Raw genomic sequence first — 13,413 nt, forward strand, 5'->3', positions numbered from 1 at the left:
TCTCGGTAATAAGTTTGTTTGTTTCCAAATGGGAGTAAATCCTGTCCCGAGGAATCCTCTCTAATAGTTTCCCTCCCACTGACGTAAGGCTCACCGGCCTATAATTTCCTGGATTATCCTTACCACCCTTCTTAAACAAAGGAACAACATTGGCTATTCTCCAGTCCTCTGGGACCTCACCTGTAGCCAATGAGGATGCAAAGATTTCTGTCAAGGCCCCAGCAATTTCTTCCCTTGCCTCCCTCAGTATTCTAGGGTAGATACCATCAGGCCCTGGGGACTTATCTACCTTAATGCTTTGCAAGACACCCAACACCTCCTCCTTTTTGATAATGAGATGACTGAGACGATCTACACTCCCTTCCCTAGGCTCATCATCCACCAAGTCCTTCTCCTTGGTGAATACTGATGCAAAGTACTCATTTAGCGCCTTACCCATTTCCTCTGGCTCCACGCATAGATTCCCATCTCTGTCCTTGAGTGGGCCAACCCTTTCCCTGGTTACCCTCTTGCTCTTTATATATGTGTAAAAAGCCTTAGGATTTTCCTTTATCCTGTTTGCCAATGACTTTTCATGACCCCTTTTAGCCCTCCTAACTCCTTGCTTAAGTTCCTTCCTACTGTCTTTATATTCCTCAAGTGCTTCATCTGTTCCTAGCCTTCCAGCCCTTTTGAATGCTTCCTTTTTCTTTTTGACTAGGCTCACAATATCCCGCGTTATCCAAGGTTCCCAAAACTTGCCAAACTTATCCTTCTTCCTCACAGGAACATGCTGGTCCTGGATGCTAATCAACTGACATTTGAAAGACTCCCACATGTCAGATGTTGATTTACCCTCAAACAGCCGCCCCCAATCTACATTCTTCAGTTCCTGCCTAATATTGTTATAATTAACCTTCCCCCAATTTAGCACCTTCACCCGAGGACTACTCTTATCCTTATCCACAAGTACCTTAAAACTTATGGAATTATGGTCACTGCCCCCGAAATGCTCCCCCATTGAAACTTCGACCACCTGGCCGGGCTCATTCCCCAATACCAGGTCCAGAATGGCCCCATCCCTAGTTGGACTATCTACATACTGTTTCAAGAAGCCCTCCTGGATGCTCCTCACAAATTCTGCCCCATCCAAGCCCCTAGCACTAAGTGAGTCCCAGTCAATATTGGGGAAGTTAAAGTCACCCACATCTACAAACCTGTTACCTTTACATCTTTCCAAAATCTGTCTGCATATCTGCTCCTCTCCCTCCCGCTGGCTGTTGGGAGGCCTGTAGAAAACCCCCAACATCGTGACTGCACCCTTCCTATTCCTGAGCTCCACCCATATTGCCTCGCTGCATGACCCCTCCGAGGTGTCCTCCCTCAGTACAGCTGTGATATTCTCCTTAACCAGTAATGCAACTCCCCCACCCCTTTTACATCCCCCTCTATCCCGCCTGAAGCTTCTAAAGCCTGGAACGTTTAGCTGCCAATCCTGCCCTTCCCTCAACCAAGTCTCTGAAATAGCAACAACATCATATTTCCAAGTACTAATCCAAGCTCTAAGTTCATCTGCCTTACCTGTTATACTTCTCGCATTGAAACAAACGCACTTCAGACCACCAGTCCCACTGTGCTCCGCAACATCTCCCTGCCTGCTCTTCCTCTTAGTACTACTGGCCTTATTTATTATGTACTCCTCATTTATTTCACGAACTGTCCTACTGCTCTGGTTCCCACCCCCCTGCCACACTAGTTTAAACCCTCCCGAGTGACGCTAGCAAACCTTGCGGCCAGGATATTTGTGCCCCTCCAGTTTAGATGCAACCCGTCCTTCTTGTACAGGTCCCATCTGTCCCTGAAGCGAGCCCAATGGTCCAGATATCTGAAACCCTCACTTCTACACCAGCTGTTCAGCCACGTGTTTAGCTGCATTATCTTCCTATTTCTAGCCTCACTGGCACGTGGCACAGGGAGTAATCCCGAGATTACAACCCTAGAGGTCCTGTTTTTTAACTTACTACCTAACTCCCTAAACACCCCCTGCAGGACCTCATCACTCTTCCTGCCTATGTCGTTGGTACCGATGTGTCCCACAACCTCTGGCTGTTCACCCTCCCCCTTCAGAATGCCCCCTGTCCGTTCAGAGACATCCTTGACCCTGGCACCAGGGAGGCAACATACCATCCTGAAGTCTCTTTCAGGTCCACAGAAGCGCCTATCTGTGCCCCTGACTATAGAGTCCCCTATAACTATTGCTCTTCTGCGCTTTGTCCCTCCCTGCTGAACAACAGTACCAGCCGTGGTGCCACTGCTCTGGCTGCTGCTGTTTTCCCCTGATAGGCCACCCCCCCCAACAGTATCCAAAACGGTATACTTGTCAGAGAGGGGGACAGCCACAGGGGATTCCTGCACTGACTGCCTGCCCCTTCTCGCGGTCACCCATCTATCTGCCTGCACCTTGGGTGTAACCACTTCTCTGAAACTCCTGTCTATGACGCATGCCGCCACCTGCATGCTCCTAAGTGCATCCAGTTGCCGCTCCAACCGATCCATGCGGTCTGCGAGGAGCTGCAACTGGGAACACTTCCTGCAGATGTAGTCCTCCGGAACGCTAGAAGCGTTCCCACATCTCACAGTTGAAGCACTTCACCCCTCTAACTGACATTGCTAGCACTAATTAGTTAATTGATGTAATATAAATAAATACTTATTAAATCCTTACTAAATTATGATACACTTCACTATGTGGTCCCTAGTGCTAGATTTCTACAATAAATATTAAATCCTGTCTAAATACAGTAATCTCCTCCCTCTGGTTTAGTTACTCCACTTATTAATTAGTTAATTAGTGTTTTAATCAATTTTTATCAGTTTTATTTTCAAATTCAGTACTGATTCCCCACCAGCCAATCAGGTCACAGCTTTCCTGTGACTTCACTTTTTCAGTTTTTTTTTTCCACCCAAGGTAACTTACTCTGTAAACTCACCGCTCCGGAACTCCGCCCTCTGAGTCTGCTCCGAGAATCCCCGAGGTACGTTTTTTATACTCACCGCTCCGGAACTCCGCCCTCCGAGTCTGCTCCGAGAATCCCCGAGGTACGTTTTTTATACTCACCGCTCCGGAACTCCGCCCTCCGAGTCTGCTCCGAGAATCCCCGAGGTACGTTTTTTATACTCACCGCTCCGGAACTCCGCCCTCCGAGTCTGCTCCGAGAATCCCCGAGGTAAGTTGTTTTTTTTTGGACACCATACTTTTGCTGGGGCCGAACGAGCGTTTTAAATTGGTTTAGCATAACTTCTCTGCTTTTGGAGTCCATGCCTAAGTTAGCCTGTCACCTGCCAAAATGTGTACACAAACATCAGGTCTTTCTGTTCTGACACCGCCTTTCAAATTGCTTCATTCTTCATATCAAAATGCATCACCGCACAATTTTCTGCGTTGAATTTCACCCGCTATCTGTCAAACATTCCACCAACTGTCTATGTCCTCTTCAAGCCTATTACAATCTTATTCTCTGTTTATACACTCCTAAGTTTTGCGACATTTGCACATTTCAAAATTATGCTCTGTACCCCATGTCCTAGTGATTAATGTCTATCTATAAAGGTAGTAGTCCGAATACTGATCCCTGGGGAGCTCTGCTGTATGCCTGCCGCCCGCCCAGTAAATCAACATTCCATCTTTTATCCCTTAGCCTATTTTATATCCAAGCTGATACTTCCCCTTTTATCCCATGGGTTTTAATTGTCCAAAGAAGCCTAGTGTGTCGTAATTTAATCAAAACCCTTTTGAATATCAACAGCACTGATCTCCTGCACCTTCACCATTAGGTCATGAAAAATCTCTTCCATGTTAGTCAAACACTTTTCATTCTTTATAAATCTGTGCTCAAACTCCAGCTGTTAATTTTTTCCAAGGTTATTGTTTCTAAAATCTTCCCTTCGAGTGATGATAAACTGACTGGTCTGTGATTGCCAGGGATATTCTTCCCCTTTTTTTTGAATAAAGGCGGGATATTTTCAAAACTCCAGACCTTTGGAATCATTCCTGCATCTAAAAAACACTGGAAGATTTTGGCCAGCGCACTCATCCCCTCAATTTCTCACCTTACTTGCCTCAACAACCGATAATGCAACCCATCTCGACCGTGTGACCTCAACACTTTAATTACTGCCAGATCTTACAGTACCTCATATTTATCTTTCTCTTTAATCTCCCTGCAGTATCGCAGCAACTTCCTTGTTTACCATAGCTTTGGCCAAATCCTGTTCCTTGGTAAACAACAATACCAATTACACATTAGGTACCTCAGCCACGCCTTCTGTCTACACCAATGGATCTCTATTTGATCCCTAATAGTTCCTACCGCTGTCCCCTCAAACCTTCTTCAGTGAAGTAAACGCATTTCCTGTATATATCTTTTTTTCTTTCGTGGGATGTGACTATTTGTGCCCATCGCTAATTGCCCTTAATTTAGTGGCTTGCTCGGCCATTTCAGAGGGCAGTTAAGAGCCAACCACATTGCTGTGGGTTTGGAGTCACATGTAGGCCAGACCAGGTAAGGACGGCAGATTTCCTTCCCGAAAGGACATTATTGAACCAGGGTGGGTTCTCCCGGGCGCACGACGTGTTGTGGAGATCCTGCATGGCACAGAATGTGCATTTAACGGACTCTACCCGATCTGCCACGTTAGCTTCAGTTACTTTTTTTTTAGCGTTTTCCGCGAATTTGAATGTTAATTGAATTAGCTAACACGAAAGCAATACAACTTTAACCACTACTTAAACACGAATTTAATCAGGTATATGCGTACACTAATGGCCAGAAACATTAACCAATAAACTCAGTACTTGGCTGTACACTGAACCACGCCGCCACTCACCTTAATGCTGAATATGATGTTTCGTTCTTGAGTTTATCCCTCTGTTTCACTGGTATCTGCATTTCTGGTTCTCACAACGGGCTGTGCATTCTCTTGCCTCCAAATGGATAAGGGCACCATTAAAAATAACTCCTGGGCTCTCACATTGCTCAGTTGCCGGTAATTGCGCTGCCCCTTACTCCAAAAGGACGCCTCTGTATATTTTCTCTCTTCTGAGCTGTTTGAGCTCAGTTGAAGAGGTTCAGATACTTGTGGAAGGAGTCAAAATGGCCACTGGTCCTGCTCCTGATAAACAGACAGGGCGGCCACGGGGGAAACTAAACGATTGTGATCATTAGTACAGAACTTTAGTTCGGCCACACTTAGAATATTGCGTGCAATTCTGGTCGCCACACTACCAGAAGGACGTGGAGGCTTTGGAGAGGGTACAGAGGAGGTTCACCAGGATGTTGCCTGGTCTGGAGGGCATTAGCTATGAGGAGAGGTTGGAAAAACTCGGATTGTTTTCTCTGGAACGACGGAGGTGGAGGGGCGGCATGATAGAGGTTTACAAAGTTATGAGCGGCATGGACAGAGTGGATAGTCAGAAGCTTTTTCCCAGGGTGGAAGAGTTAGTTACTAGGGGACATAGGTTTAAGGTGCGAGGTGAAAAGTTTAGAGGGGATGTGCGAGGCAAGTTTTTTACACAGAGGGTGGTGAGTGCCTGGAAGTTGTTGCCGGGGGAGGTGGTGGAAGCAGGTACGATAGCGACGTTTAAGAGACATCTTGACAAATACATGAATAGGATGGGAATAGAGGGATATGGGCCCTGGAAGTGCAGAAGGTGTCAGTTTCGGCAGGCATCAAGATCGGCGCAGGCTTGGAGGGCCGAATGGCCTGTTCCTGTGCTGTACTGTTCTTTGTTCTTTGTTCTTGTTCTTTGATCCCTTTCAAAAGCAAAGAAAAGCATAATAGTGTTCTGGCAAAATTAGATAAACTATTTCCGGCAGGATGGGCAAGTGCCCTCTATCTGTACTGTAAGATTGAAGGAATAGAAATGCCTTTTGGGTAATCGTACATAATGGGCAATTTCGCATTGGATGTTGGGTCAGGTAGGCAATTAAGTTGTGCGTTTGTTTTGCCACGCAAGGTACGTCAGCTCCCAGAGACACACCATACAAGTTGATTACGTCCCCTACATGGACGAATTGGCTGAACAGATCGGAGTCAAACCCGACGTCAAGCGCCTCTTCCTCAGCGATCCACGACTGGCGTACCAGGTCTTCTTCGGCCCGTGCACCCCATACCAGTTTCGCCTGAGCGGGCCCGGGATGTGGGGGGGAGCCAAGGAGGCCATCCTGACCCAATGGGACCGCGCCGTTAAGCCGACCAAAACGCGCACCTCGACTGGCAGACAGGACGGCTCCTCCCTTCCACTGCTTCTCAAGCTCATGGCACTGCTCCTGGTGGTCTATGTTGTATGCTTGTTTCTCTGAATGTTGGGAAGGTGCAATGGCATGGGTGTACAAAAGACGCATGTCATGCCTTGCCTCAGTCGAGTAATCGATAGCCATTCAGACACTATCCATATAATAATCTTGTAATTATTGGCATAGACTGATCAAAGGTAGATTTGTGTTTTAAATAGTGGCGAGAAATGGACGGTATTGCATTGGCCACCTTTTATACCTATTGCCTGATATTCCGTTCCATTTCAGTGGTTGTAACTGCAGTTTGGACGGGGTGCATAGAAACGGCGACTAATGCAATGCCAACTGTTATTTTCTTGCGAGCATTGAGTTGACTTTACACCTGATGTCTCATTGATTTTTGCGGGACAGATTTCCCTTTTGATATTTACCCTAGTCGATGTTTAATGTTTAATTGATTTTCAAGCCCATTGCCCAGCAGAAGTGCTAATCTTATGCCGGTAAGGCACATTAAATGATCTAACCCCTTGTTTCTCTGGAATGATGCACACATTGGCAAATGTTTATTTTTAAAATAGGCGATAATTGCATTTGGGGTTAGCAGTCTTTATTTGTCTTTTCAATAACACAGTGGCGCAGTGGTTAGCACCGCAGCCTCACGGCTCCAGCGACCCGGGTTCAATTCTGGGTACTGCCTGTGTGGAGTTTGCAAGTTCTCCCTGTGTCTGCGTGGGTTTCCTCCGGGTGCTCCGGTTTCCTCCCACAGCCAAAGACTTGCAGGTTGATAGGTTAATTGGCCATTATAAATTGCCCCTAGTATCGGTAGGTGGGAGGGGAATGTCGGGACAGGTGGGGATGTGGTAGGAATATGGGATTAGTGTAGGATTAGTATAAATGGGTGGTTAATGGTCGGCACAGACTCGGTGGGCCCAAGGGCCTGTTTCAGTGCTGTATCTCTAAATCTAAATCAACACTGTACAATGAAGGAAATAATTGCCTTTCAGTTGACTATGTAAGCAATAGAACTCTTTCATATGTATTTATGTACATTGTAAACTATTAAAATCTACCATAATTTTCTGCACATCCTATTATTGTAGAATTCCATCTTTCATGGTATTTATTTTACATTTTCACCGTTTCACAACACAAAATGCGCAGTCAAAGATGGTAGGGGTAGGAATTCATCACAGTGGTTAGCGAAAAATGGACGGTTTCATGCCGGCTGCCTATTTGGCATCTTTTGTTTTTGTTAATTCGTTCCTGGGAGGTAGAAGTCGCCGGCTAAGCCAGCATTTATTGCCCATCCCTAATTGCCCTGGAGAAGGTGGTGGTGAGCTGCCGTCTGGAACTGCTGCAGTCTATCTGGTGTCAGTACACCCACAGTGCTGTTAGGAAGGGAGTTCCAGGATTTTGACCAAGCGACAGTGAAGGAACTGCAATATAGTTCCAAGTCAGGATGGTGTGTGGCTTGGAGGGGAACTTGCAGGTGCTGGTGTTCCCATGCATCCGCTGCCCTTGTCCTTCTAGATGGCAGAGTTCGCGGGTTTGGGAGGTGCTGGCGAAGGAGCCTTGGTGCGTTGTTGCAGTGCATCTTGTAGATGGTACACACTGCTGCGTCGGTGATGGAGGGAGTGAATGTTTGTGGATGTGGTGCCAGTCAAGCAGGCTGCTTTGTCCTGGATGGCGGGACTCAAAATAGGGCTCAGGTTTTAACGGACGCCTAATAAGTGACCGCCGATGTTGAGATACTATCCAAAACTAACTTTGACTTTGCCCTTGAAAATGAGATTAGGTGATAAACATATACAATGTAATGAACCTGAAATCATCACATTCTGCAGGCCTAGTAAGAGGAAAGTAATTGGACAACATTTGCTGAAGAATACTCAGTGTGGTATGAATTGCACTGACAACCAACTTAAGATTGTAAGTAGGGCTCGTAGTGTGGCGCATTTGCACCTACCAGAAGCTGCAGATATTAATACACAGGGCCCTGTTCTTTGCAGACAGAAAGAACATGTACACACATTGCACCTGTTTCACTTAAACAACCAAGTGACAGCCATTCGCTGGTTCATTCCTCAGGGCAATGCCTTGACCAATCAGAGTCAAGCTGCCTGGTTTAAATTTCAAACAAAGCTAGACAGTTAACTGTCAGTCATCATAAACTGGTGTATTACTCCATGGCAACGCCTGTACCAATCAGAGTACACGCGCCAACCAATCAGCACTCTCTTGTCATACACTATTATGTTGTCCCTTTTCCTTAAATCAATATTCTTTTAGATTGTACTGATAAGCACAAGGCAAAATTCTTCGACAACATGTCTCTATTTTCAGCAATACTCATGTTCTGTACTACCAAATGGCTGTTTGTGATCAGTACTGTTCATCAATTACTTCTAGCTATTGCTGTACAATCTCTGGTGTTCGATATCCATTGACAGAGCCAGCCTATAACAGTTCAACAAGGGATGAAAATTCATTTTGTGCGGCACAACAAAATTGCCGAATATTCAGTTGGTTAACATCAATGGAACTGAATGTATAGATGGCAGCTAAATAAAACCCAAGTCGCCCGTTTTGCTCAGTCACTCAAAGAAAGTTCCTACCGCCAAGTGCATATAGTCGATGAAGAGTGTTGCGCACTGTAGTACGTTTCTTTCAGACCGGACCCTATTAGAGGGTATGCTGGTCGTGTTTCATTATTTCATGGGCTGTGGGCGTCGCCGGCAAGGCCAGAATTTGTTGCCCATCCCCAGTTGCCCTCGAGACGGTGGTGGGTGTGTGTTGTGTTCTTGAACCACTGCAGTCCATCTGGGCAGGGTACACCCACAGTGCTGTGAGGGAGGGAGTTCCAGGATTTTGACTCGGCGACAATGAAGGAATGGCGATACATTTCCAAGTCGGCATGGTCTGTGACTTGGATGTGAACTTGCAGATGACGGTGTTCCCATGTGTCTGCTGCCCTTGGCCTTCTAAGTGGTAGAGGTCTCGGGTTTCCCATACATCTGCTCTCTTTGGTCGTAGGTTTGGAAGTCGCTTTCGAAGGAGGCGCGGTAAGCGGCCACGGTGCATCTTGCAGATTGTACACACTGATGCTACTGTGCATTGGTGGTGGAGGGAGTGAATGTTTAAGATGGTGAATGGGGTGCTGATCATGAATACTTCTTTTTCCTGGATGGTGTCTTGCTTCCTGAGTGGTTTTGGAGCTGCAATCATCCAGGCAAGTGAAGAGTATTCCGTCACATGACTGACTTGTATCTTGTAGATGGTGGACTGGCTTTGGGGAGACAGGAGGTGGGTTACTCGCCGCAGAATTCCCAGCCTCTCACATACTCTTGTAGCCACAGTATTTATGTGGCTAGCCCAGTTCAGTTTCTGGTAAATGGTAAGTCGATATTGTTGATAGTGGAGGATTCAGCGATGGTAATTCTGTTGAAAGTTAAGGGGAGATGGCCACACTCTCTCTTTGTAATCTTCAGTGTGGGGCACTTGTGTGGTGCGAATGTTACTTTCCCATTACTAGTCCAAGCCTGGATGTTGTCCGGGTCTTGTTGCATATTGGCACAAACTGCTTCAATACCTGATGAGTTGCGAATGTTACTGAACAAACATCTCCACTTCTGACCTTATGAGGAAGGAAATTTCATTGATGAAGCAGCGGAAGATGGTTGGGCCTAGGATACTACCATGCAGACCACCTGCAGTGATTTCCTGTAGCTCGGGTTATGTCCTCCAACAACCACAATAATCTTCCTTTTTCCTTGGTATGACTCCAACCAGTGGAGTGTTTTCCCCTTGATTCCCATTGACTCCAGTTTTGCTAGGGCTCCTTGATGCCACACTCGGTCAAATGCTGCCTTGATCTCCAGATCAATCATTCTCACCTCAACTCTTCAGTTCAGCTCTGTTGTCTCTGTTTGAACCAAGGCTGTAATGAGGTCAGGAGCTGAGTGGCCCTGGAAGAACACAAATTGAACGTCACTGACAGGTTATTGCTGCAGTACTGCTTGTTAGCACTACTGACGACACCTTCCATCACTTTATTGAGGATTGAGAGTAGATTGATGGGGCAGTAATTGGCCGGATTGGATTTGTCCTGCTTTTTGCATATAGTACATACCTGGGTAATTTTCCACATTGTCGGGTAGAGGCCAGTGTTGTAACTGTACTGACACAGCTTGGCTCTGGATGTGGCAAGTTCTGGAGTACAGGTCTTCAGTGCTATTGCCGGAATGTTGTCAGGCCCCATAGCCTTTGCAGAATCCACTGCCTTCAGTCATAACTTTAAATCACGTGGTGTGAATCGGATTGGCTATAGGTTAGCAAGCGTGATGACGGGTCCTCAGCAGGAGGCTGAGGTGGATCACCCACTCTGCACGTCTGGCTGAAGACGGTCGCAAATGCTTCAGCACTTTCATTTGCACTCATGTGCTGGGCTCCCCCATCATTGAGGACGGGGATATTTGTGGAGCCACCTCCTCCTGTTAGTTGCTTAATTGTCTGCACCGTTCACGCCTATATGTCGCAGCACCCCAGAGCTACGATCTGATCAGTTTGTTGTGGGATCGCTTCGCTCTGTCTATTTCGTGCTGTTTCCACTGTTTGGCACGCAAGTAGTCCTGTGTTGTTGCCTCACCGCGTTGTCAACTCATTTTTAGGTATGCCTGGTGCTGCTCCTGGCATGCGCTCCTGCATTGCCCATTGAACCAGTGTTGATATCCTTATCCTTATGGATAGAAGCAGGAAGATTAGCCGAAGTTTGACAGTACAACAACCCTGATGACTCAGCAACAGATTTTATTTCAGAAGAGGAGCTCAATTCCAGACAGCAGCGGCTCCGAGAATTTGTTTATTGTGGACACCTTTCCAGATGAACCAACTGCCCGAGTACCCCTGCCAGTATGAAGTTTAATAGGTTAACTTTTTTCATGCCCAAGCATTGTACTAAATTCACAAGGTATATTGTACAAATACAAACTAAACACTAACTTAATATTAGTACTCGTTGTTAATATGATAGATGTTTGTTCGGGCATAGGTCTTAATGGCTGGAATGAAAGGTAATGAGTGGAGTCGTAAATTGCTTTCTGCACAAGGACGCTGACGGTACATTGGTTTCATTCCAGTGAATGTTGAAAATCCCCTTGTGGTGGTAATGCCGTTGACCATCAAGGGGAGAAGGTTAGATTCTCTCTTCAGTATCTGCTTCAGTATCTGAGGAGTCACAAGTGGTGCTGAACATTGTGCAATCATCAGCAAACTTCCTCACTTCTGAGCTGATGATGGAGAGAAGGTCATTGATGAAGCAGCTGAAGATGTTTGGGCCTTGTACACTATCCTGAGGAACTCCTGCAGAGATGTCCTGTGCTAGGGACGACTCCAACCAGTGGCTAGTTTCCCACATAATTCTCACTGACTCCAGTTTTGCTAGGGCTCCTTGATTGCATACTCGGTCAAATGCTGCTTTGATGTCAAGGGCAGTCACTCTCACGTCAGCTCTGGAGTTCAGCTCTTTTGTCCATGCTTGGACAAAGGTTGTAATGAGGTCAGGAGCTGAGTGGCCCTGGCGGAATCCAAACTGAGCGTCAGTGAGCAGGTTTTTCCTGAGCAAGTTCCGCTTGATAGCATTGTTGACGACCCCTTCCATCACTTTGCTGTTGATAGAGAGTAGACTGATACAGTGGTAATTGGCCGAATTGAATTTGCCCTGTTTTTTTGCCTACCCGACAGGCTTGGGCAATTTTCCATATTTCCGCGTAGATGCTAGTATTGTAGCTGTACTGGAACAGCTTGGCTAGGGATGTGGCGAGTTCTGGAGCTCAGGTCCTACGCACTATTGCTGAACTGTTGTTAGGGCCCACAGAGTTTGCAGTGTCCAGTGCCTTCAGCCATTTCTTGATATCATGTGGAGTCAATCTGATTGGCTGAAGCCAAGTATCTGTGATGCTGGGGAGGCCAAAATGGATCCTCCACTCGGCACTTCTGAAGAAGGATGCAAATGTTTCAGGCTTGTCTTTTGCACGAATGTGCTGGGCTCCCCCATCCTTGAGGGTGAGGATATTTGTGGAGCCTCCTCCTCCAGTTAGTTGTTTAATTGTCCACCATCATTCACGACTGGATGTGGCAGGACTGCAGAGCTTGGATCTGGTCCGTTGGTTGTGGGATCGCTTAGCCCTGTCCATTCCATGCTGCTTCCGCTGTTTATCAAGCAACTAGCCCTACCAGGCGAACACATCATTTTAGGTATGCCTCTACTCCTGGCATGCCCTCCATCTCTCTTCATTGAACCGGGGTTTGTCCTCCGGCTTGATGATAATGGTAGAATGGGGTATATGCCAGGCTATGAGGTGACGATAGATTGTGGTTGAGTATAATTCTGCGGCTGCCGATGGCCTACAGCGCCTCATGAAAGCATAGTTTTGAGTTGCCAGCTCTATTGGAAATCTATCACATTTAGTACGGTGGTAGTTCCACACAACACAATGGAAGGTCTCCACAAGGGCTGGTCAGTGGTCACTCCTACCAGTACTGTCATGGACAGATGTATCTGCGACAGGTAGATTGGTGAGGATGAGGTCAGGCAGTTTTTTTCCCCTTTTGGCGGCTCCTCTCTTCACCTGCTGTAGACTCAATCTAGCAGCTGTGACCTTTAGGACTCGGCAAGTATTGGTAATACTGAGCCACGTTTGCTGATGCATATTGAAGTCCCCCAGCCAGACTACATCCTGCGTCTTTGCTACTTGCTGTATAAAACGCTAGTTAGGCCACAGCTGGAGTAGTGTGTACAGTTCTGGGCACCACACTATAGGAAGGATGTAATTGCACTGGAGAGGGTGCAGAGGAGATTCACCACGATGTTGCCTGGGCTGGAGAATTTCAGCTATGAAGAGAGACTGAAAAGGCTAGGATTGTTTTCCTTAGAGCAGAGAAGGCTGAGGGGAGATTTGATTGAAGTACAGACAATTATGAGGGGCATTGATAGGTTAGATAGGAGGAAACTTTTTCCCTTAGCGGAGGGGTCAATAACCAGGAGGTATAGATTTAAGGTAAGGGGCAGGACGTTTATAGGGGATTTAAGGAAAAATCTTTTCACTCAGAGGGTGGCTGGTGTCTGGAACACACTGTTGAA

At 46.6% G+C, this 13,413-nt stretch overlaps 1 protein-coding gene across 3 annotated transcripts in view; it reads left to right on the top strand.

The window, feature by feature from the left end:
* LOC137356302 (flavin-containing monooxygenase 5-like) overlaps positions 1–7,359 on the top strand; it is a 43,901-nt gene extending 36,542 nt beyond the window's left edge. For all 3 annotated transcript variants that reach the window (XM_068022176.1, XM_068022177.1, XM_068022178.1), the window contains one exon: positions 5,996–7,359. In XM_068022176.1, coding sequence (XP_067878277.1) covers positions 5,996–6,341 — 346 coding nt within the window. In that variant the 3' untranslated portion in view covers positions 6,342–7,359. The remainder of the gene's footprint in view (positions 1–5,995) is intronic.
* Positions 7,360–13,413: the final 6,054 nt, after the last annotated feature.

Source organism: Heterodontus francisci, chromosome 45, assembly GCF_036365525.1.
Source record: "Heterodontus francisci isolate sHetFra1 chromosome 45, sHetFra1.hap1, whole genome shotgun sequence".
NCBI classification, from domain to species: Eukaryota; Metazoa; Chordata; class Chondrichthyes; order Heterodontiformes; family Heterodontidae; genus Heterodontus; species Heterodontus francisci.